Consider the following 24,683-nt stretch of genomic DNA (forward strand, 5'->3'; position numbering starts at 1 on the left):
AGCTTGTATCAGGATGTTCCTAGAATACATGCCATTCTTCTTGGCTCAGGAATTATAAATTCAGCATCACCCAGGACCTAAAGACAGGGGTGGACAGAAGGTAATTTGGGATCTACTGGTAGATCTCTGAGTGTTTTGAAGTAGATATCCAAGAGTTTTTGACCCCCAATAGGAGCAAATAAAATTGCAAGGGGAAAATATGACAAGGCTGGCCTTGTTCCACTTGCTAATCTTGCAGCCCCATGAATCAACATCTGTAAAATAGGAATACTAATTGATTGCTTATGACCAGGTCTTTATCCCACTCTGCTGGCCAGATGGAGAGTGTTGTGTTAGAATCCGTGATCTTTGGTAGCTTACATGTAGCTTTGTATATATCGCAGCGTATGTTTCATAATTGATGATAGATAATTGGCTCAGCTCCCTGAACCACCATTTCGTGTCTGGCTCTGATTGGTAGACCTCAGTGTTCTAGTTTTGAAAAAACAAACAGACTCCACAAGCCTAGAGTCTGCCCATTCTGCAATGAGTTAGGCACACAAACACCACTCAGATCTTTAATAATATGAGTAGAGGTTCAAGGCAGTGGTATGTGTTTGTTCCTGAATGGAAGGTGTTGTAGGTTTGTAGTAGGGATTGACCACAGTGGGCTCTTGGGGATACCTTTAGACAACCTAACTAGAGAAGATGGCAGAAATCACATCATAATGAAAGTCTACCCTGTGGAGTTGACAAGTTGCACAGGAAAAGCAACTTGGTGGGATGCCTGCTCTCCTTCCTCCTCCATCCTTCTGAGGAAAGCATGTAAGTTGTCTTGCTTACTCCTTATGAGAATTTGTGTATCTTTTACGTTCTTCTGGCTGGGATCTCCTTAAAATTATTAAAGCTGGGTAAATATTAGTTTGAGCTTTTTCTCCACTGCTTTTGTGAGTGTCTGTTTACTGGTCTGCAGGCCCCCTGATGGCATGCTTTGTGCAGATTAAGGTTTCTTCTAATTGGGATTCATTTTGACAATGACCTATTGTCCCTGCATGATGGTGATAGCGAAGACAGGTTTGAACTCATTGAGCTTTCCATCTAATAAGCACAAGCCGCATGTACAAAGAATGAAAGCACTCCATGTATTAAGGGGAAAACAGACAGAATCTCTGATCCCTTCAGTCCGGCTGCTGCCTTTTCAAATATTATTGACTCCTACTGGTGGGGTGCATGGCTGAGCCCAAAGCAGAATCTAGCTCATTAGATGTATTGCAGTTACCGAGAGCTGGGTGCAACAAAAGAACAGAAGCACAACTCACAACTAAAGCAGAGCTGGCTTTCATTTAATAGCTACACATGGCTATATTTTATGAAATGGAGCTCAGTCATTTTCTTCATACATACCCATACTGAAATTACAACTATGGGTTGGGTCCAGATTTGGTCACTGTTAGGATAAACTCATTGACATCAATGGGACTTATTTAGTTGTGATTAGCTCAAGATCCATTTATTTCAATGGGTCTTCTCTAATTATGACTAAATATGGATTCAGTCCCATTTATTTACTTATTATTAAAATTGCTGTGCCACTCTTTTTGCCAAAACTGCACGACAGCAGTGAATGTTAAGTGTTCTGCTGAATCAGACCAATGGGCCATCTAGTCTAAAATTCTGTTTCCTATAGTGACCATCCAAATGTCTCTGGGAAACCCATGAATAGGACATGAAGGCCATAGCCCTTTTGTACTGTTGGCACCCAGTAGAGGCTGGTGGCTCCAATTTTGGTGGAGCTGTGACTCCATTCTGGGATTTAGTCAAAACCACCCAGAACTCTCTAAGTTGCTGACCCTATCCCCCAAATGGGTTCAGCATAGAGAGGTCTGCCATGGAGATTTTCCCATGATGGTGTACGAAAGCTCTGCCATGGTTGTTGCCCTGCTGGCTGTGATCCACTGGCAGCAGGGCCCAAAGCAGGGTAGCTCAGGGCACCATTCATCCCCCCAAAATGCCCCCAAACAGATTTGGAACCTATGCCAGCCCCAAAGCTAACATACTAAATTCCAGCCCATTGGAGACAATTTGGAGCAGGGAACTTTAGGTAAAATCCAGTGTAAGCCCTACTTAGAGTAGATCCATTGAAATGAATAAGACAGGTTTGTCATGATTAACTTAAGTCCCATTCATTTCAATAGGTTTACTTTCAATAGGCCATATGTTGGATTTTGCCCTTCACACTGCTGATTGATGATGGGGTTATATATGTTGCAATGGATCTGCTATCCACCTCCTTTACCATAATGAGACATCAAATTGCTTTGTAAGCAGTTGACCACCTGTTAGCGTATCATGTGGCGGTGTGAAGAAGCTGGCTTTCAAACTAGGACAGGTTTCTTTTTCTAAACAATTAAACCAACAAAAACCATTTTTCACTTCCTTCAGTAGATCCTTTCATGATTTTCATTACTTTTGCAGGGGTGGGATGGGGTGGGCATTTGACAAATTTGGGAAGATGATACATAGGAGATTAATTTGAAGTCCCTCATTGACTTTTCTGGTGGTTAAAAAGAAAAGATAATTGCACTGATCCATCACTCTGTACACGATGCCTTGAGATAATTATGCCTGCCTTCAAAGAGAGACTGTGTCAGCTTCCACAAGGCTGAAGATTAACCTGCATTGCTCAGAGTGGGCTTTGTGGTTTCCTGTATTGCGGCCAGTTTAGTATGCTTCTCCTGTGCAAGACGTTCCGCATACCCTTTTCCAAACATGCAATCTTGTTTCTGTGCAAACAGCTTCTTTGAATTGCTGCCAGTGTAAGCAGAAGCAATAAATTGCAGACCGAAAAAACTCTGCAATGATAAAGCTGCAGGCACCTGTTCAGTATGCAATGCATGATATTAATTACTTCCACTTACAAACCTATCAGAGCATATTTTCTATGCTTCTGAGGAGGAAAACAAATTAATGAGGTCTAGTAAACACCTCTTTTTTTCTTATCCTACCTGTCCTTAGACATTTATGCAAGCAAATATTGCTCCTTCCGACAAGTTGGTACTAATGCACAAATGAACTGTGTGGTAATATTCATTGTGTGTATATTATTCTCAGTTTAAAATCAACAACTGCTTTAACTAGGAAAAGATGTTGGATGGCTTCACATGACACACTAAGCCACCCTGTGTATAAGCTGTGCAGTGTGGGTTGTTCACAAAACAGCCCACAGTGCTCCCAACAAGACAATCAGGCTCACTGTGGGTTGTTCTCCATCTTGATCCTCCAGCTGGTATTCCAGTGTTCTGCTCAGTGGAACCATCTTATCTGCCAGTCCCACTCGCCACTCTGATCATTTCCCCTTTTCGTTTGGTACCTTTTAAAAAATATGTTGGCCTTTCACAAGTGCGCAAGAGCGCATTTTTACCCATCTGATATGTGCAGTCTTGCCTTCTCAATGTCCTTGTATGTTGCAGCTGTCAGTGGGAGTGTTGAAGTGAGAGAAGTAGGTGCTCCAAAAAGCAGGGGGACATTATCTCCTACTTGACCATGTAATCCTCTCGCTGACACTTCTCAGTGTCTCAGTTGAGCTGACACTTCTCGGTGTCTTCGTCCCTTTCAACACTTCCCGGAGTCTTCAGCAGCTTCTTGGCTCCCCCTGTCTCACCTCCTTTTCAGAGCAGTTACTGCTGTAATTGCAGCAATAACAGGTCCACTTGCCCATTTATTTATTTATTTATTTTTAAAAAATCTTAATGTTGTGCAACTCCACAGGAGTGACTAACAGCTGCCGAGGGTTTTGTGTTAAATCCCCCACATTCTGCTGCTCCACTGTAACTTTTGCTTAGCTTTTCCATTCTGACAATGTCGTAGTCTGTGTCATCCACCTCCACCTTCGGCTCCTCCCCACTTTGTGCCTGATGCTTTTCATGAGCATGGCTGGAAGAGAGAAGCTCCATCTGTCTGGAACCCTCCAGATTATTGGGCGCCATTTTGACACACTGCTACAAACGTACTGGTGCTCAGACAAGGACAAGAAGCTTCTTGAGCTAGTGCAGGAGTGGTGGGAAGGCCAGGGAGGGGGAAGCATTTACCACCTACTGGATCCCCACATATACTCAAATAACACGGGCAGAGGAGGGCTTTATGATAGCCCTCATGATTACTATTTTTAAAGAGGCATCATTTGGCTAAAATTGTGGATACATGGGGAGGCTCATAGATTTCATTAAGAGTCCATATACCTCACCACCATCACACACCCAAATCAGATATTGGACCCATACATAAGTGAATAATAGCCCTGTCATTTCTGGTTATTTGGTGCAAAGGCCTGTTTCTAATATTCTCTGTTGATATGGTAAAGTTGTTTAGAAATATATGCATTATTTTTTTCTTAGTGGCCGTTACTTCTGAAAGTACCCCCTCCAAAGTTTAACATGTCTTGGAGAGCAGAGCTCATCAAGCAAGGTCACATTCTGAAAAATTTTCACCGTTTATGACGGGAGAGCAAATCACTGTATCATCTAACCCATGTGACCCCCTAAATACTTAATCTAACAAAGTCTAATCCCGTTGGCCCTATTTAAGCCTATCCCATTTGGAGTAATGGGGAGCAAGTGACCTTTGGAATCAACTATAAAGGTCAGGCTGTAAGGCAGGCCTTTCCCCCCTATTAGGCAGTGAATCATTTCATCTCATGTATCGTCCACTTATGTTAATTTTCAGTGCCTCCAAACTCTCAAAATCACACTTACTGCACATTTGAAAAATGTCAACATTCTGTTTCATAGCATTAGGTTTCACACGTTTTAGTTTTTTAAAAAAAATATATATAACTTTCATAATTTATAGCCATCATCCAGGAATATACGAAAGGCAGCGCTGAAGCACCAGTGAAAGTAAAAGGTCAGTCTACAAGACTGAGCAGCCCACATAACAGAGAAAGATTATGTACCAAATATAAAAGGAAGGAGCAGAACAGTTGCTTTCTTCGGCCTGAATCACAGGGCTCCTCTAAAAGAGCAATTTATTGGCTATTCACAAAGGTTTGCGAGTCTTTTACATGGCACTGGCCAGATCTACACCAAGCAGGATATAATACTTTGGAAATGGTTGAAAACTGCATATGGAGTGTGTCCTGGGCCCCAACAGTTGTCAATACTGTTAGAAACCATTTTAAAGCAGTAGTGTAGATCCTGCCCCTGTCAACCTCCAACACCTCTCTCATACTTTCCAAGGATTTCCCCAGCTTAGTTTGAAATGGAAACAAACTAGTAACAAAAATACCAGCTTTCCATTTCAGTGTGAAAAGAGGAAATCCTGCAATTAGAAGAGGCAGACCACAGCACTAGGGGTGTGCACGGACCCCCCGCTCCGCTTCTCTTCCAGATCAGCGATTTGCAGATCGGCCCGCTTCGCTCCGCTCCGCTGCGGAGCTCCGGATCCGGATCGGAGCTCCGTTTCCCCCCCCCCCCCATAGGCTTGCATTAAGCTAAAAAAGTATACAACTTTTTTTCTGTTAAAGTTAGAAACCTTAAGTTTGCCACCATGACACCTCATGGATGTATACACACGCACGCCAAGACTCAAGGCAATCCCATCATCCCCTGATTTTTGGGGAATTTATGAAAATCGGGCACCCCATTCACACCCCTTTCGATAGCTCTGTCAATTTGCACGTTAAAAACCTCAAACCCGCCACCATGATAGCTTATCCAGGGATACACTCGCACGGCAAGACTCAAGGCAGTCCCATCATCTCCTGATTTTGGGGGAATTTATGAAAATCGGCCACCCCATTTGCAGACATGGACTGTTCTCTGACATTTGGACAGATAAAAAAAAGGGAAGTGGGCACACTCACAGATGCCATCTAGACCCACAATCATGCCAAGGTACAAGGCAATCCCATCATCCCCTGATTTTTGGCGGAGCTTAAACCTGCAGACAGCTCAATGGGGCCATTTCAAAGGAAATCCCAAGATGCCATGAATTGGGGAGAGAGATCAACCTAAATATGAATCTTCTTCCACACTTGAAAAATGGATTTGGAACTTCCAAAAGTCTAATTGAGCGCAGGAAGGACTTCTCCCCTGAGTCAAAGCCAGACACAAACCATCCCTGCGACGCGGGCAGGGGAGGAGGGAGGGAAGGAAGGCAGGCAGGCAGGCAGCAGACATTTCTGGGGGCATAAGGAAGTGAGCCAAGGATAAGCCAGTAATGCATATAAAATGGAATAAATAAATAAATAAATAAATAAATAAACAAAGGAGGGGTGGAATTAAAAGCAGCAGTGTTGCTGAATAAACAACAAGAAGAACTTTTTAAAAAAGGCTATATCTGTCTTTTACCAGTAATTGGGGGTGGGGGTGGACGTGCCCAAAGGGGGAAGCATCAGCCATTTGACTGGTCCTGTCTAGGTATCAGTCTTTTAAGAAGCAAACACTCACTTCAACTCATGATAGGCATTGCTCCACTGAGTTACTCTTTTGGAGGGCTCTGATGGCCCTCCAAGTACAGGAGAGTGAGGGCACGTCCACATGCCCTAGGGGAGCTCATCCCCTTGCACCACATGTATTCAGTTGTTCCCCAAAGTTAGGGTGTGTAGCACTGCTGTGTGTTTCCTATCTGTTAGTATGATTTCAGGTTGTGTTTGTGCATTTGGTGGAGCTACTGTTTTTTAAAAAAAACACTGGGAAAACTCCGTTCAGAGTAGAAAGAGAAGTTTCCCAGAATCCCAAGTTACCCGTTTTGCCTATCCCCTCCTCCAACTTTGGGATCATGTGATCATGACCGGGAGTTGACTCTGCCCCTCAGCAATCGAAAAGGTAATCTTTTTCCCGCCTTTACCCTACTTTTTAAAAAATTCTAGCAAGCGAACCGCACCACGCAGAGAGCTGAGAGTAGGCTCAAAATGACCCCCAGCCATGACTCTCTAAGCACAAGAAGTTTCAGAAAGATAGCTTCAAAAACAACACAGTTATCCCCTTTTCTTTTCCACAATGCAATCCTATGGGCGAAATGTTTCAAAATGGCGATCGGAGCGCTCCGCGGAAAGAGGATCGCTCCGAAAATGGGCGCTTCTCTTCGCCTTGCTTCTAGGGGTCCGCGGTCCACTTCTACTCTGCCTCTGGGCAAGGCGGAGCAGGCCAATTCGCTTCTGATTCTCCGGTTCTAATCGGAGCAGAGCACATGCCTACACAGCACCATCTTGTGGCTGTATAAATGAAACATATAGAACTTGCAAATAAAAGGGGGAAAGGGAAGGAAAGTGCATGTCAAGGTAACACGTTCTGATCGTGCGGTAAAAACAGATGCAGAAAACCCTGGTAAAGTTGCAGGATTTTCCCTGGTGCAGAAATACTCATCGAGTTGGAAGGCACCTTGGAGATCACCCAGTCCACAGCCCTACAGCATCCCAGACAGATGCAAATAAATAAATAAATACCAGCATAGTGTAGCTTAAAGCACTAACTAAGCCTTGGTAGAGGCATTTCAACCTGTTAGAATGTGAGGGGGGAGGGAACTGCACCAAAACCAGTAAACCGCCAAACGATTGGTGGATAGGTCTTAAGACCAGGAAGTGGGAGGGGTGGCTATATGGGGGTGACCCTGAAGGGCTGCATTGGGACTCCAGGAGGGCCAGGTTGGGCCCCAGGCCTTATTATTATTATTGTTGTTGTTGTTGTTGTTGTTATTTATTACATTTATATCCAAGCTTTTTTCCTCCAAGGAACCCAAGGCAGCATATATAATCCTCCTCCTCTCCATTTTATCCTCACAACAATAACCCTGTGAGGTAGGTTGGGCTGAGAGTCTGTAACTGGCCCAAAATCACCCATTGGGTTTCCATGGGGACTAGAACCCGGATCTCCCAACTCCCAGTCCAACACCTTAGCCACTACACCACACTGGTTCTCTTAAGTTTACCCACCCCTGCATTAGGCGAAAGTTAACTAGTGAGCTCCTAGCAGGGCACACTCTTAAAAGGCAAGAAAGAAATGTTGCATGCAAGTGCTTGTTTTTAAGAGGACTAGACCATTACCCCCAATTTTTCAACTTCACTTTCAAATGTGGAAATATATTTCCAGTTCAGTCCTAAGAATGCAATGTCCAATCTTGTTGAGGTTCTCCAAATTCTTCTACAAAGCTCACTTTGCCTCGTTTGTATTCCCAAACACGAGCATCTTTTTTTTAAAAAAAGTGAGCATCTTTTCCAATTGAAAAAAACGAACCACTTTTTTAAAAAATGCACCTTTTTCCTTAATGAAAATGTGCATTTCACCTCATAGGCAAAAGCATGAAAAGGGGGATTTGGGTGGGATTTGGGCAAGCGAACATTGCCAGAAGTGCTCATTGATCCAAGTGCACATTTTCAAACACGAAGACCATTTCAGGAAATTGTAAAAATAGCCTGAGATTTGCAGTTCATGTTCAAGGTTCGAACGGAACATGTTCGCATGATTTGTGAACAGGAATGACATCCTTGCACATCCCTGCTTCCTAGCCTCAATGATTACTAGGACTGCAACTTTGCTCCAAGCCACTAGGATGTGTCCTGCTGCAAGGACCATGAAAATGAATGGGAGCGGCACAAGAACGCTACCCATTCAACTCAGTGGGGATGCACAGGAAAACGTCTCGGTAGATTGTGCCCTTCATGGGTCGCCTTCATGACTGTTACCTTTTGTGACGGCACACCACAGGTATCAAAATGATTGAAAACACAACGTCCTCTGTGCCACACATTCATTGACATTCCCCTCTGGCTGTCCTCTCCAGCAGTATTCACAGAAAACTTATTATTGCCGCTGATAGCAATGCCCCTTTTAAAAGCTGTCTGGAGACATTATTCAAGAAGATTCATTCTGGTAGGCTTCCCAGCTGGGATTCTCTCTGCTTTGGAACTGTGGGTGGGCTGCTTTGAAATACACTAATGAACTGTTAGGCACAACGAGTGTCAGGAGAGTTACTTATTTTCTTCTTTTAATAAATTCAGCCTCCTTGGCTCTGGATTTTTCTCCTTGTTAATCTGGTTGTGTATTTTCTTCCATTGTCTGAACAGCGAATTTAGTTTTTTAAGAGACTATTTCCTTAGCTCCAATCTATCGGCTAACATCTTACTGAATATCATGTCATTGGGTGGGCAGTGCTTACCTGGGTCCAGCTGGTGAAGGGATGAGAACAAATAGACACACAGGCATACCTGGGATAATAAATTGGCCACAACTTTTATTGACTCACTTGAATAGGCGTGGCGGTGGCATAGGACGTGGATCCTGTCATCAGCCCGCCCGCCTGCTGACCAATTCCTCTGGCCTGCATGTCAGGAGCACTGGTGGTGGTTGGAAGGGCCAGGGGCACACCACGGCGCAGACCCTACGTGCTTCCTCTTTCTTCCCTGTGTGAAGAAAGAGGAAGCTGCTCATCCGTATTGTGGGACAGAAGCAGGAGGCAAAGCTGGGAAACGCGATTTCCTCCCCACCTGAAAACCCTCAGATTGAGAAATGAGTGGCAAGGAAAGACTAGAAATATCTCAAAAGGGCTTTCAATCTTATTAACTGGAGTAATAATAAAGTATAAGGCAGCGATGTGGTTAGATCAAGGTATACGTGCTTTAAAATATCTGTGAACCACAAGCAAAGGACTCATCAGAGTCTCAGAATCAGTTTGTGGATTATTGGATTTGAGTGAGAGAAGATAAATAACACAGACACACACACCTTCCCTCAGGTAGTCTCCTAAAAAATACTTTTAACAATTTTGATAACATTTTCTTTTAACTTAACAGTGACACAGAGAACTGGTTCTGCGAATGCTCTGCCCTCTACTCTGGAAAATTATGTCAATTTTCAAACTGTGAGAAGAACCCATGTGGGAATGGAGCAACATGTTTTCCAAAATCTAACCAAGACACTGTGTGTCTCTGTCCATATGGAAGAACTGGGATTCTTTGCAATGATGGTAAGATGAATTTAGAACTTAGCAACTGATTTGCCACAACTGATTTGCCCTTTTCTACACAGGGCACTTATTGTACACTTGCCATTCCCTACTCAGTTGTTTAAGGGTTCTTCAGATGATCCCGTGAGTCTCCAGTTTTGTTTCGGGTGCCTAACCAGCACTTTCAGCAAGTTTTTTACGGTGGGGAAAATGCAGCATTTAATTGTGAAAGTGAAAGAAAGCACAATTTCCTCTTGTATATTTATGCTATTCCGCTATCCACAGTGCCACCTAGAGGTTATGTATTGGAAAAGCAGGGAAGAAAACACTTCTTGAGTAGTGCTTGGATCTCAATTCTACGAGGGAACCAAAGTAAGCTCAAGTCTATTGGCTGACAAGCGCATGATAAATCCCTCATGTAGAAATCACATTAACAGAATCATACAGAAAAGCTCATAGACAAAAGGACGATACAAATATAATGACACATCTTTGACTTAAAGGACAACAACACCCTTTTGCTATTATGCAAATTAACATAATCACTTACTTCTCTCTGCTTCCTGTTTTTCGGTTGGTCATTCATGACCCAAATTCTTATTACTTAGCTTAGAAAGGCAAGCTAAGCATTAAGAATGTATGATTTATTATAGTGGAGCTGTAATAGTGATGGTAAAACTCCCTCCAGTCTACTTTTGAATTGGTCCGATTAAATTGGATTCATTTGTAGCATATCTGTTGGAAATTACATCCCATTTTAAATTCTCAATCTTCCTAGAGTCCTCTCTGCCACACCCGTTCCCCATGGAGAGCTTTCTCTCCCTTCCTAACAAGGGGGGATCCATCATCATAATATCCAGCTTTAAGCAACAGATGCTGCCACAAGGGTGTGTGTCAGCATTCATGGCTCCTGGAACCCCTGGGCAATGTAGATCCCATGATTCTTGATGCTCCTGGACACTGCAAGCATGTGTGAGAAGCTGGGAAGGAAACCATGAGAAACGAAGTTCTTCCCACAGCTCCCTATCTCTTTGGTTATAGCAGGAAGTAGGGCCTGAGGCCTAGTATGAGAACAGAACCCATTGCTCCTCCTTGTTGCTCCCTCGCCTTAGGAAGGGTGTAAAGCTAAACAGATCCAAGTTAGTATTGATTTAGGTGGCTTCCCGACAAGACTTTATTGTGGAATTATCGTGGCTTGGTCACTCGCATTCTCCAGGGGGCTCACACAACATTGCCAATCTCTCCATGTTTCCCCAGTGCTGCTTCCATTGTTTTTTCTTACTAGAGAAAGGTGGTGGGTTTTTGTTGTTGTTGTTTTTATAAGGACGGACAAGTACTCCACAAGTGCAAGTGCCCTTAGTGCTACTCTTCCGTACTCTGGAAGTAGAAGACCACATCATCTGGACCCTTATAAAATTCTGTGAAATTGCACAATGAAAGCCTCGCCTGGAAGTACCCTTAATCTACAATTCTCTGTTATGTCCAAAAGATGGAACTGTGGTTTAATGTCGGTTTACAAATCAAGATCTTATGGTAGTTATGGCTAACCATACTGAAACTGGCATACCAAAGGAAGAAAGGAGAGAGTGAAGACCGCTTCAACTCACATTCCTAGCTGCTAAAGCTAAACTCTGATTTATGGTTTACCATGCCAGGAAATGTGTGTCTGAACCAGGCCCTGGTTTGCCGTTTCATTTGCACCAAACAGATTTTTCTTTTTCTTTGGTTTTAAACAGTTGTTAATATTACCTATCCGAACTTCAGTGGAACAGATGCCTTTGGCTACACATCATTCCTAGCTTTTTCAGCAATTTCAAATATCAGCCTCTATTATGAATTTCATCTGAAATTTCAGCTGGCAAACAACAACTCATCACTACAAGACAACCTGATCTTTTTCACTGGTCAGAAGGGCCAAGGTAAGTTATTCTAGTTGGTTTCTTCATGTAGCATGACCATATGGAAAGGAGAACAGGGCTCCTGTATTTTTAACAGTTGCACAGAAAATTTCAGCAAGTATCATTCTCAACAGTTAAAGCTGCAGGAGCCCTGCCCTTTTGTATCTGGTCATTTGTATGCATGGAGCCCTGCCCTCTTGACCAGATACAAAAGAGAGCAGGACTCCTGCAGCTTTAACTGTTGTGATAGAGGGAATTCCACCAGGTGCTGCATGTATACAAATGTCACCTGCTGAAATTCCCTTTTCTATACAATTTCATTAGTATCATCATCATCTCTCAGCATACACAGGAGATTCATCAGATATGGTCAAGATAAATTTCTTAAACTATGAAATCCCACATACTTACCAGGGCATTCTGCTTCCAGATTCTTTGCAGGATTAAGATTAGCACTTTTACATGGACAGCCAAGTGGTTTGAATCCAGGAAAGCCTTTTCTCAGCAAATTCTATGTGTTTCTGTAGGTTTCATTTTACAGCCACTAGATGGCACTATGATTATAGAGCAACACCATCATTTCACACAGCTGATCGATCATCATCCCTCTTATCTTTTTGAAAGTAGGGTAAAGGTCATAAACTGTGGGAAGGGTCCTGGAGGTTGATGACGTCTTGTAAAGGACCCACAAACTTCTATGAGCAGCCAATCTTGATCGCAAGATATAAGCTCCACGTGGAGAAAATCTCTCTCTCTCTCTCTCTCTCTCTCTCTCTCTCTCTCTCTCTCTCTCTCTCTCTCTCTGTGTGTGTGTGTGTGTGTGTGTGTGAGAGAGAGAGAGAGAGAGAGAGAGAGAGAGAGAGAGAGAGAGAGAGAGAGACTGACTGACTGACTGACTGACTGACTGACTGACTCTAGCACCCAGTCAGACTTTCCCCAGCCTGCTCCACCTTTTCTAGTGCTTCCTGCACTTGGAGAATGCTGTGGAGAGCTGAAGAAGAGGCATATAGGAATGACCCTACTCACTTGCCATCCTCTCTCTGTAAATTGTGCCAAGCAGCTGTTTGGTGGGCTATGGAAGAAGCATGTTTTTTTCTTGAGAGGGCAGCATGCAGGGTTGGCATTCCCCTGTCTACCATTCCCCTCATCACAATCATGCTCCCTTCTTTACCCAAAGAGGTAAATGGTTGCCTTGTGGGGGGGAATTGAGTGGAGGGCATGTGGTGGTGATGGGGATCCAGGGGGGCTTTGGCACCCATCACAGCTGCACTGAAGGCCTCTGCCTCATTCGGGCCTTGGGTTTCCCATATGTGATGTAGACAATACTACATTAGTCCACAGATACATGAGGCTCTCCACTTCATAAAATCACCTTCCCCCAGTAGAGGGTGATAAATGCCACACACACACACACAAACACACACACAGATGGAGCCCACAACACAAAGAAGAGACAGGGCTACTGCTCCCCCCTCCTTATGTATTTAGTGCTTTTGCATATAGAATCCCTCAATGGGGATATGAACTCGCTGGCTTGTGGGATTCTGGGCTTTGTGTTCTGGGCTCCATCTGTTTGTGCGTGGGGGACCTTTTATTGAAGTGTGTGGTCTATTTTAAAGAGGTAATGTGAAACTTTAGCTTTTATTACAGAGATATCTCTTGATTATTCAGTCTTATGAACCACTACATCAAAGAGGTGCCATAGCTCAGTGGTAGAGTGCATGCTTTGCAAACAGAAGGTCCCAGGTTCAATCCCCAGTATCTCCAGGTAGGCCTGGGATAATTTGTGGCTGAAAACCTGGAGAGCCATTGCTGCCAGTCAGTGTTGACAATACAGGGTCTTGATGGACCAATGGTCTGACTCAGTATAAGGCAGCTTCCTATGTTCCTATGAAAATAGATTTCCATGAGATATAATGCAATGACTACAATGTGATTGTTGGGGGCACTGTGACTGAGGGATGCACCCCAACAAGTCTCTAGTCATGCCATCACCCTACCTCATTTATGAAGCATCCAGATGACACCTTCCACTTGTAAACTTACTGTGTTTTTCCACTGTTTCTTTCTCTTTTCTTTCGCCCCCAAAGTCTGTTAAGGATGACAAGATAAGGGCAGCACATGCCTTTTGATTGATAGTACTAGGAGCGGTTAATCTGGAACTTGAAGCACCCTTGAGTTAAAGTGGAAATACAGGGAAAATGTGTAACTACTTTCATGAAGAATCTCTGTAAAACCACCAGGGGGCATCTGGACACTAGCTGGTATGAACTTTAGCAAAAAAATTAGGAAGGCCGATTTCCTTTTCACAGTGCCTGCAATCCTATGATTTTCAATTATGATGAGTTATTTCCACAATATTATTTAATACTTTCTTCATTTCACGTGACAATTTGTGCATAACAAATCTATATTCTATATTTCCCTATAACATGATTACTTTAAATACAATTGAGAGCCAGTGTGGTGAAGTGGCTAGAGTGTCGGACTGGGAGTCGGGAGATCCAGGTTCTAGTCCCCACTCGGCCCTGGAAGCTCACTGGGTGTCCTTGGGCCAGTCACAGACTCCCAGCCCAGCCTACCTCACAGGGTGGTTGTTGTGAAGATAAAATGGGGGAGGATTCTGTACACTGCCCTGGGTTCCTTGGAGAAAAAAAGGTGGGATATAAATGTAATAAATAAATAAAATTGATTTTTTTCCAGCAACTCAATACATGTCTGTGATTTCTTTGGAATGGCTCTAATTCTTATAGGAATTTAATTTTGGAGAGTCATCCTTGAAACCTGTCGTCCCTTAATTGAACAAATATCACCTCATGACTCAGCATAATGTGTGGTCCAAGGATGTCTTGAAACAACATGTGCTTATTGTGCCAATCTGGGGACATTCTGTTGTGTGATTGAGGGTTTGGACAAAAGAGAGGCTGGCAAGTACTTCTTTTCAGGGTGATGAGTTTTAATGTTAATTGTTAGAGATCTTTAAAGATTCAGGGCTTCTCTACACCAGGCTTTTTATCCTGCAGCTTTCCCAGGGCTTCTGCTTCCAGATTCTTTGTAGTATTAAGATCAGTTCTTTACACACACTTCCCCCTTTTTTTCCAGCAATTTTCTTTATTTGCAAGTTCTATATATTTCATTATACATTCACTAGATGGCGCTGTGGTATAGGAGCTGTTACAGCACAACTCCTTAAATACACACAGAGATTGAAATCACCATTTTTTAAAAAGCTCATTATCCTTGTTACAGATAAAACCACAGAAATCGTCACAAGGTACAGGAGAGGCCCGAGAGGTTAATGAAGGCATGTAAGGACCTATAAACTTCCATGAGTAACCAATCTCGACCACAGGATAAAAGCCTCATTTAGAGAAGCCTGTAATCCAAGGTTCAATTCTTGATGTATACTTATGTCATTTTATTGACTCTAGGTCTTAATGGTGATGATTTCCTAGTGCTAGGCCTGCGTAATGGCAGCGTAGTATACAGCTACAACCTGGGATCTGGAACAGCGGCTATCATTAGTGAGACACTCGATCTGTCGCGTCGTATTCATGTGGTCAGTCTTGGCAGGTACCTTCAGAATGGCTGGATGAAGGTAACAATTATTTTGCTTCTAGAGCTGTTCTGTACAGTATGTAAAGCCCTGGCTTCAGCCGTGAAGCTCATGGGGTGACCTTGCACCAGTCACTCTCTTACAGACTAACTTACCTCACAGGGCTGTTGTGAGGATGAAACGGGAAGGGGTAAAAACCATGTAGACCGCCCTGAACTCCTTGAAGAAAGGACTGTAAGTAAGTAAATAACACCCACCTTCACTAAGGTTAGCATGTAAGCAGAACTCTAGAACCTTAGCTAGACATAGGCCCCATTCAGAAGACACCTTAAACTACCGCTTTAACTATGGCTTTTTGCTTTATTCACCATGGTTAAAGCCGTGGTTTAAGGTGTCTTCTGAACACAGCTCAGCTTTCTGGCTTAACCACCATGGTTAAAGCCATGGTTTAATGTGTCTTCTGGATGGGGCCATACTTACTTTCACTGGGTTCCCAAGTTCAGCACACTGAAGTCAGTACACAAGACTGCTATAAGCCGCCTCTTTCCAAAGCCGTTCCCCCACCCCCATAGTTCAGTGGTAGAGCCCACGCTTTACATGCAAAAGGTCCCCAGTTCAATCCGGCATCTTTGGGAAGGGCTGGAAAAACTCCTGTGTGAAACTCTGGAGACCTACTGCCAGTCAGTGTTGACAACATTGGGTTAGGTGGACCCATGGTCTGATTCAGTATGGCAGTTTCCATGTCCCTGATTGTTGCTACGCAGTGCTGCAGGCTGCTGACAAACACAGGCTGATCATATGGGAAGGAGGACAGGGCTCCTGTATCTTTACCAGTTGTGTAGAAAAGGGAATTTCAGCAGGTGTCATTTGTATATATGGGGAACCTGGTGAAAACCCCTCTTCATCACAACAGTTAAAGCTGCAGAAGCCCTGCCCTCTCTTTTATCTGGTCAAGAGAGCAGGGACCTTGCAGCTTTAACTGTTGTGATGAAGAGGGAATTTCATCAGGTGCTGCATGCATACAAATGAGACCTGCTGAAAATCCCTTTTCTACACAACTGATAAAGATACAGGAGCCCTGTCCTCCTTCCCATATGATCAGCCTAGACAAGCTGCTCTTGACATTGTACTGAACTCAGGGAAATAACACAAGATGCTGCCAGTGGAATAAATAAAAAAATAAAAAATGCCTTGCTGAATTTGCATAAATGTATAAGAAGCTTTTTGAATCACCTTACATTGATTTGAAAATGGACAGGTTTAAGACTGTGACATCAAACACGTTTTTCCAAGGATCCCTCCCCTCCCATTATTAATTTCTATCTTCATTATCAATCAATCATAAACTTTATTGTATATGGCTAGAGGCCTTTAATGCATAAAATGTTAAAAAGGAAGAGACCTTTACCAATATGAACTTTGAATTGAATAAAAACTATTACAAAATTTGGCAAGACTGTTTTAAAAAAAGATGGTATTAACCAACCACCAAGGGGGTTGAACAAATCAAAGCTAAACAGATGAAGTTTATAATTCATCACAATTATTGATGTGGTGCAACCGTAGTTTCTTGGCTACCAAGGCAAATCGAGCAACCAAGTATGTAATAAGTAAATGGTTATCGGCTAGGAATTCTATTACTACTTCCTGAGGTGTCCGATCCAAATACAGCTGAATAGTAAATGAGAGAAATTTGACCCTAGGAACCATATACAAAGGACAAAACAGCAAATAATGAATTACGTGTTCAATCCGATGGCAGCCAAATATATATTTCCATTCTGTAACTAGGGTTCCAAGACACTCTCATCAAGATATGCAGAGGGCATCAACTGGAAGCTAAGTTCTGTAAAAGCCCTTCAAAACTGTGCAAAGGTCAATACCTCAAAATAATGTGACCTTGCATGATTGGCCATAAACTGAGGAATAGCGAGTGGAAAATTGTTAATTTATATGCAATTTCTTACTCTTGGGAGGTGTGTTGGAACATAGTAATGAGAAAGATGTATTCAATTTTCTATGGATAACAGCTGTTTGTTTGTTTGTTTGTTAAGGTGGATGATAATAAAAATAAAACCATGACATCTCCAGGAAAGTTGGTTGGGCTTAATGTCTTCAGTCAGTTTTATGTAGGAGGTTACATTGAATACATCCCAGAACTCTTACCGAAGGGATCCAATTTTAAGAATGGTTTTCAAGGTAAGCAACAATATGATTTGCATTGTGTTTTCTTCCCCTATAAAGCCATGGTGTTCCTGTAAACACGGGCTTCCTTTTAAACAAATGCAACATCTTTTCATAGCAGGCAAAGAGGGCTGTGGGGCAAGTCAGAAGTAGTGCAAGAGAGGCACGTATGCTATTTAATTCGAATATTTATGTGCCACTGTCAAAGCAGCTTACAATCAAATAACGAGAATAATATTAAACATATAAATGGATTAAACAACATTTAAACAGAAGTATCCGTAAAAATAATTTTAGGTCTGTTGCAGAAAAATGTCAAAACTGCAGCTCAGAAGGCCCCAAATACCCTCTGAAGTTATCTTTACTTGATACTGAAAAGCTAGCAGTAAGGGAAGTGATTACACTTCCCCCAAAAAAGGCCTTCCAGAATTTTGGTGCCACTGTGGAAAAGGCCCTGTTCTAGGTGATAACGCAAATGGCGAGGGAACCCAAAGCAGGGCCTCTGAGGCAGACCTTAATAATGAGTATATTCATGTGGCAAGAAGAGGTTCTTTGTGTACCACTAGGCAAAGCAAAAGCACAGCCCCAGAGAACTCTGGGGAATGCGCTCACCTTGTGTGGCCCCTCCACCACCACCCTACTTGTGTCTGGGCCCCATCCTGAGCTTGGGCACAGGACATCTGGAGGCTGTCTTGATGGAGATGAGTTGGCACTAAACCCTACAGTTTCACTCCTGCAGGTTGGCATCGGGTAATCCCCATGCCAAGGATGGAATGTGGGGTTTCCGGCGGTCATCCGGGTACTGGAACCCCCGGTTTTCCTGTCAACCAGCCACCATCCTCCAGGACCGCCCCGCAGATCGACCACAAATAGAGGTCAGACAGCAGAAGAGCTGGGTTGGTCTCGCTCCCACCAAAAAAGTCAGGATAAGTCGCCAACTTTTTACCACGCAGCTTCATGGAAAAGCTCAGCGGTGGCTGCGAATCTGCAGTGGCAGCACAGATTTGCAGCCACTGTGGGGCTTTGAGCAAGTATAGACAGCCCCCTGCAGTGCTGCAGTTGACAGGAGCTTCTACCCTGTCCTAAAGGGCAAATCTATCTCTGAACGCCACAGCAAGAGGATGAAGTATGAAATGGTTCTGGTGCTGAGAATCTACCACCCTGATCATATCATCTGCTGCTACTGTGGCACAGATATGATTCAGATCAGCCTTTAGCGCAATAGCAGAGAGACCTAGGAGAGTGGTTCATGGCCAGAACTTATTCAGGTATAAGCAAAGCCCTTCGGAGAAATTCTACAGTTGCAAGATTGATCTCCACAGAATTTCCAGCTCTTTACCTAGAGTAGGTTTGAACCTCGAGGCGGTGTGTAAATCAAGAGACAGCTTAGGTTCTGGAGGCCCCCTGGTATCCTGGGGGCTCACTAGGCCTACATACATACACACAGCAATGTGCCAACCATCTTGCACTCTCTTTTGCTTTTCAAAAGTTTAAACACATACAGTATATGTTTGCAATGCAGTTTGAAATGTAGCTCCTCAGGAGGAGCAAGTCTTGCAGAGTTCAGTGGCGCTTGCTTCCACATGATTGTGCTCAATATTGCAGACCAAGTTTTGGAAGGCTGTGGGCTCCCCACTTTCTAGTCCCAGAATGCATGAATCCTCTGATTTAGAAAGAAAAACAAACCACAAAAAGGAAGATAACCCATCCCAAGTTGGGCTATTTCCCTTGCAGGACAGGACTTTAGGATTACTGTGAATGCGCTGGAATAATTATGAGTATGAGCATCATCACAGAAGTGTTTTATTACACGCTCGCTACTGCCCACTTACGGATGTTTGTGCTTCCTTTAGACGACTACGTCCACCTCCCACGCACCTCCTGCTCCTTCCACTCATTTTTCTGTCGCAAAATAGACCCCTTTTAATCTGTCATTAAAAAAATAAAAGGAAAGTGCGTCCATTTCCTGCTGTGGTCGTTGCTGCTTCCTCTCTCTCTCCCCCTGTAAAGAAATCATCATTATTTTGGGCAGCAGCAGGAGGCCATAGCTACAGTAGGGAAACACGGAAAAAAGCACCCATCGGATGACGCTCTATATCTCTTATAGAAAAGTCTCTTCTTTTTAACTATCTGGGAAAAGGTCTTCAAGTGGTTACTTCTAATTTCTCACTTAATTGCCTCTTGGGTTTAACATAAATACGAACAGGAAATGGAATATTAGTAGTATCTTGCTGAACTGAGAGAGCTGGCCCTGACTATTCTCTGACATGCATGAATAACTGCTTTGTTTATATTCCAGCAGCACGTCCTTTCTGTATTTGGACAGTGTGCAGGTAACCATTAAGCCAATTGTCAGCCCCAGCGTCACCTTATTTTCCATTACGACCTTATTATGTTTTCTCTGGAACTCACTGTGCTCTTCTTTGGATGTTTTCATAGATCTCCGAGCCCTCTCACTTGGCAATCAAGCGCCACTTCAGGAACAGAACATCCTTTTATTTTTATCAGATATTAGCAGACAGGGCCTGTTGAAAATACGATGCATAAAAGCAATGAAAGGATCATTTCTATCAGGTCTACACAACTTGTCACACACAAACACAGAGAAAGAGAGTCTTGTAATATTGCAACATCAGGGAATACTTAATCCACGAAAAGTTCAGGAAAATGAGCAAGGAAAACAACCTGAACAATCATCAGTTACAGGTCTCCGTGACATTTACACATTTTCCATCTTGTGCCAGTACAAAGTCGAGGTTTCTTACAAGATGTTTTCAATTCAGATACCTGAGAATACAATCCATATGTTTTGCATCCATTTTGAAGGGTGTGTGTATGTTTGTGTGCATTTCCCCCCTTTTAAAATACATTTTAAAATACATTATGTGCATTTCCCCCTTTTACAATACACATATCTTGTGTCAACTTACAGAGACGTTACAGAGTCAGGAGTACAGCCTAGATGTGTGGTTGCCCTTTTTTCAGCCACACACTTTTAAATCATTTGTTGTTTGTTTATTTCTTATGTTTATACCCCACTTTTCCTCCAAGGAGCCCAAGGAGGCATACATGATCCTCCTCTCATAGAATCATAGAATAGTAGCCTTGGAAGGGGCCTATAAGGCCATAGAGTCCAATCCCCCAGTCAGTACAGGAATCCACCCTAAAGAATACCTGACAGATGGCTCTCCATTTTATTCTCACAACAACCCTGTGAGGTGGGTTCGGCTGAGAGTGAGTGACTGGCCCAAAGTCACCAAGTTTGCTTCACGGCCGAGTGGGGATTGGAATCCAGGTCTCCTGAGCCCCAGTCTGACACTCTATCCACTACACCACCCTGGCTCAATTAACAACTACTGTAACCGTATGATATTACAACTGAGCCTGGATACTGTGAGCACTGTGTTGATATTGTAGTAATTTGCTATTAAACATGGCCTTGTCACTGTGGTGAAAAGCAGGCAGACTGATTCATCTTTTCCTTCATTTTGAAGTGCATCACCTTTCCATTTCTTTCTTTGGAGGTTGCATATTTGACATAAAAGTTCGCACTGGGAGGGATCAGCAGTTGAAAGCACCGGGGATCCCAGAAGGCCATCCCAACGCTGGCCGCAATGTAGGACAGTGTGAAGAATCTCCGTGCCGACTGATAAAATGCAGGAATGGAGGGACGTGCATGGAAAGTGGCTCGACCCTTTAGTAAGTGCAAAAATGTTTCAGTCAATTATCCTATGGGGATGCATCGAGTTCTTGCTGTCTCCCCTTGTGCCTTTCAAATAGGTCACGTCTCCATTTGGAAATACATAGATGTCCTCCAGATTCCCTATCCATGCACTGGCCCCTCTATTCCCCTTTTCTCTCTCTCTCTCTCTCTCTCTCTCTCTCTCTCTCTCTCTCTCTCTCTCTCTCTCTCTCTCACACACACACACACACACACACACACACACACACACACCTACACCTCGCCTGGCCCTAGCACACAGTTCCCATCACAACTGCCATCACACGTTGCAGGCTGCAGAAGTCCTCTGCCAGTGACCGTCAAGAGTCACTTTAAAAGTAGATGCAGCTAAGCTGCATGGGCCGACCTTCTGCCTATGGATACAAGCAACATTCTTTTTTTCAGATGTGTCCATATCGTCTTGATAGCCCAGCTTTTCCCAACCTGATACCTTCCCGATGCAATCATACCTAACCATTGCCCATGCTGGCTGGGGCTGATGGGAGTTGTAGTCCAAAACACCTGGGGAAGACTGGCCTAGCCTGTTCTTTCAGAACACAGCTGTTCAAACCCTAGCTAGGCTTAACTCCCCTCCCTCCATAATCCTGGTTCACCCTAAGCCACAACCCCTTCTCTCTTGATTGCTGCTATTAAAATCAGCACAATCCCCAGCCTTGTCTTTGCCTGTGACTGAGCCAAATACCAAGGAGAAGCCATGTGAGGTCACTAGTCATAGTGCTCCCTCTCTAAAATGCCTCTGAATGGTGCCATGTGACTCCCCTCCCCCAAATGCTTTTTGTCAAATGTGGGTGAAAGTGTGTGTGTGTGTGTGTGTGTGTGTGTGTGTGTGTGTGTGTGTGTGTGTAGATGTGTGTGTGTGTGTGTATGAGGTAGGGAGGTGGGAAGGAGTTGCTTCCAGACAAGGCTTTTATCATACCATTGCCTGCCTCAGTCTCAAATATCTTCCACTTGTAGCCCTCCCTTGTTTTCCCAGCATGCACTACTTCGGTCTTTTCATTATGGAAAAGAAAGACAAAATGGCTGCACGAGGACTTCTAGAAGCACCCCTGGTCTTTTCCTATAGCCTTTCATACAGATGATAGTAGCCTGGAGTAATAAAGGGGCTGCTATCTATTTTTAAACTTTGAACAGAGCTTGATAAGTATTCGCTATTAGATTATGTACTGTTAACATATTAAATACTAGCTGAGAATTTTTGCATCAGTCGTCCATATCAAGCCCCTTCCTGAACAACAAGTTGCCTGTACGAAGCCAACCTGTGCATTGCCTCTGCTTCTTCAAACCTCCTCAGATCTCAGAGAAAGCTGCTTGTCAAAGCCATGAACTGTCTGGTTGCCTGCAATTTGTGTCAGCAATGCCGTCTTTCACCACTCCTTGGCACAGAGGAACCATATCCCCCCTGCTCTCCGCCCCTATTAAAAGCTCTGTCCCCCTGAGAGCCTGCTCTGTTTTCAGACATCATTTTGGCTCCTGGAAATATTTTCCTCCTAGGGATTTTGCACTTTTCCTGAGATTACTTCACTGCCATACAACTTCCATGCTGATATTATGTGCAATGCATTTAAATGGGAGAGCCTGTTGCTATGGGGACGATACTGCCGTGCATCCATTTCCTCTGGAATGTTTTTTTTTTCCTTAAGGCAAATTTCACATTCTGCTTCTCAACCGGGTAAACCTCTGTTCTCCATATAGGCAGGAATCTAATATTGTATTTCAAATGCATTGAGATGGGCCTTCAACCCTCTCAGTAATTTGTTTATAGAATCATAGAATAGTAGAGTTGGAAGGGGCCTATAAGGCCATCGAGTCCAACCCCCTGCTCAATGCAGGAATCCACCCTAAAGCATCTCTGACAGATGGTTGTCCAGCTGCCTCTTGAATGCCTCTAGTGTGGGAGAGCCCACAACCTCCCTAGGTAACTGATTCCATTGTCATACTGCTCTAACAGTCAGGAAGTTTTTCCTGATGTCCAGCTGGAATCTGGCTTCCTTTAACTTGAACCCGTTATTCCGTGTCCTGCACTCTGGGAAGATCGAGAAGAGATCCTGGGCCTCCTTTGTGTGACAACCTTTTAAGTATTTGAAGAGTGCTATCATGTCTCCCCTCAATCTTCTCCTCTCCAGGCTAAACATGCCCAGTTCTTTCAGTCTCTCTTCATAGGGCTTTGTTTCCAGACCTCTGATCATCCTGGTTGCCCTCCTCTGAACACGCTCCAGCTTGTCTTTGTCCTTCCTTCCTGACACCAAGCCACCCAGGCTTGGTGTAGAAAGGAAAAGGAAAAGTTCTCATTGGGCTGTAACTTTTTTGGTATCTAAGACAGAGGGTAAAACTAATAGGAACACGAATCTGGCATTTGGTGATTTCTTTGAATTTATGAAAAATGAAGGGATTGCTATGAGATCAGATGCCTCGTTTTAGAAATGTTGGCAGGATCTACACTACTGTTTTATAATGATATTGACAACTGTTGGGGCCCAGGACACATTCCATATGCCATTTTCAAACTGCTTTCAAAGTGTTATATCCTGCTTTGTGTAGATCTGGCCCTTGATAGCATTGAAGCGAGACAGGACGATAAAGCCCAAATAATTTGCCGGACTAGTCTACACAGGGGGCAATCTACACAGCACCGCTTTGCATGCCCATATCTGGAAAGCCTGCACTAGGTTCAAAGTGATTATTACTACTGCATCACATGGGTGGGATTGAGCGTGGAGTATTCCGTGTGGAAACTTCATGGCATTGTGGCACACGGACATAAATGTGCAGTAAATTGTGTCCATAGATGGGGAGTAGAACTGAATGTCATCAAGTGTGTAGATGAAGGACAATGAATGAGAGGACGCTTGCTCCCTGCCCCCAGTTAAGTGCAATAGAAGATGAATTACTTGTGAGTAGACATGTTTTTGCAGGCACATCTCCTCCGTGTCCACCTTTGCTCAACAGCATTAGGGGTCATTTGGAGACGATTAGCTTTTAAAATCAGGGAGGTATCTATACGCTCTATTAATCCTGTAGTGGCTGAGCAGTGATGCTGCGTTGTTTAAATGACACAGCCACCAACTCGCAGCCACATTGGGATTTCCCTCCCAAAACTGTTTTTAAAGAGTGTGGGGGGGAAGCTGGCATTCTCTACCTCCCCTACATTTGAGGCCTCCCTGTTGTGAAGATTTCACCTTGGATTTAATGGAACAAGGAATGCCAAAAGGGCTCCATGACTGGGGGGTGGGGGGCAGGGGTTTTCCTCAGAGACTTTGCTGCCTTGTTCTGCTCACTTCTTCCTAGTCCCATAGCCCACTCCTCACTTTTAATCCCACACTCACCGAGAACAACTCAGAAGATAAAGTGCATTCAGGGGCTGATAAACTGCAGCAAATTTGAGAAT

General features: G+C 43.7%; 1 protein-coding gene across 1 annotated transcript in view; it reads left to right on the forward strand.

The window, feature by feature from the left end:
* The window catches only part of LOC134398220 (protein eyes shut homolog), a 614,610-nt gene that overhangs the window by 571,082 nt on the left and 18,845 nt on the right, over positions 1 to 24,683 (forward strand). The window contains exons 29-33 of the mRNA XM_063125472.1: positions 9,767 to 9,939; positions 11,655 to 11,837; positions 15,248 to 15,414; positions 17,427 to 17,571; positions 21,081 to 21,255. Coding sequence (XP_062981542.1) covers positions 9,767 to 9,939; positions 11,655 to 11,837; positions 15,248 to 15,414; positions 17,427 to 17,571; positions 21,081 to 21,255 — 843 coding nt within the window. The remainder of the gene's footprint in view (positions 1 to 9,766; positions 9,940 to 11,654; positions 11,838 to 15,247; positions 15,415 to 17,426; positions 17,572 to 21,080; positions 21,256 to 24,683) is intronic.

Source organism: Elgaria multicarinata, chromosome 4, assembly GCF_023053635.1.
Source record: "Elgaria multicarinata webbii isolate HBS135686 ecotype San Diego chromosome 4, rElgMul1.1.pri, whole genome shotgun sequence".
In the NCBI taxonomy this organism is placed as follows: domain Eukaryota; kingdom Metazoa; phylum Chordata; class Lepidosauria; order Squamata; family Anguidae; genus Elgaria; species Elgaria multicarinata.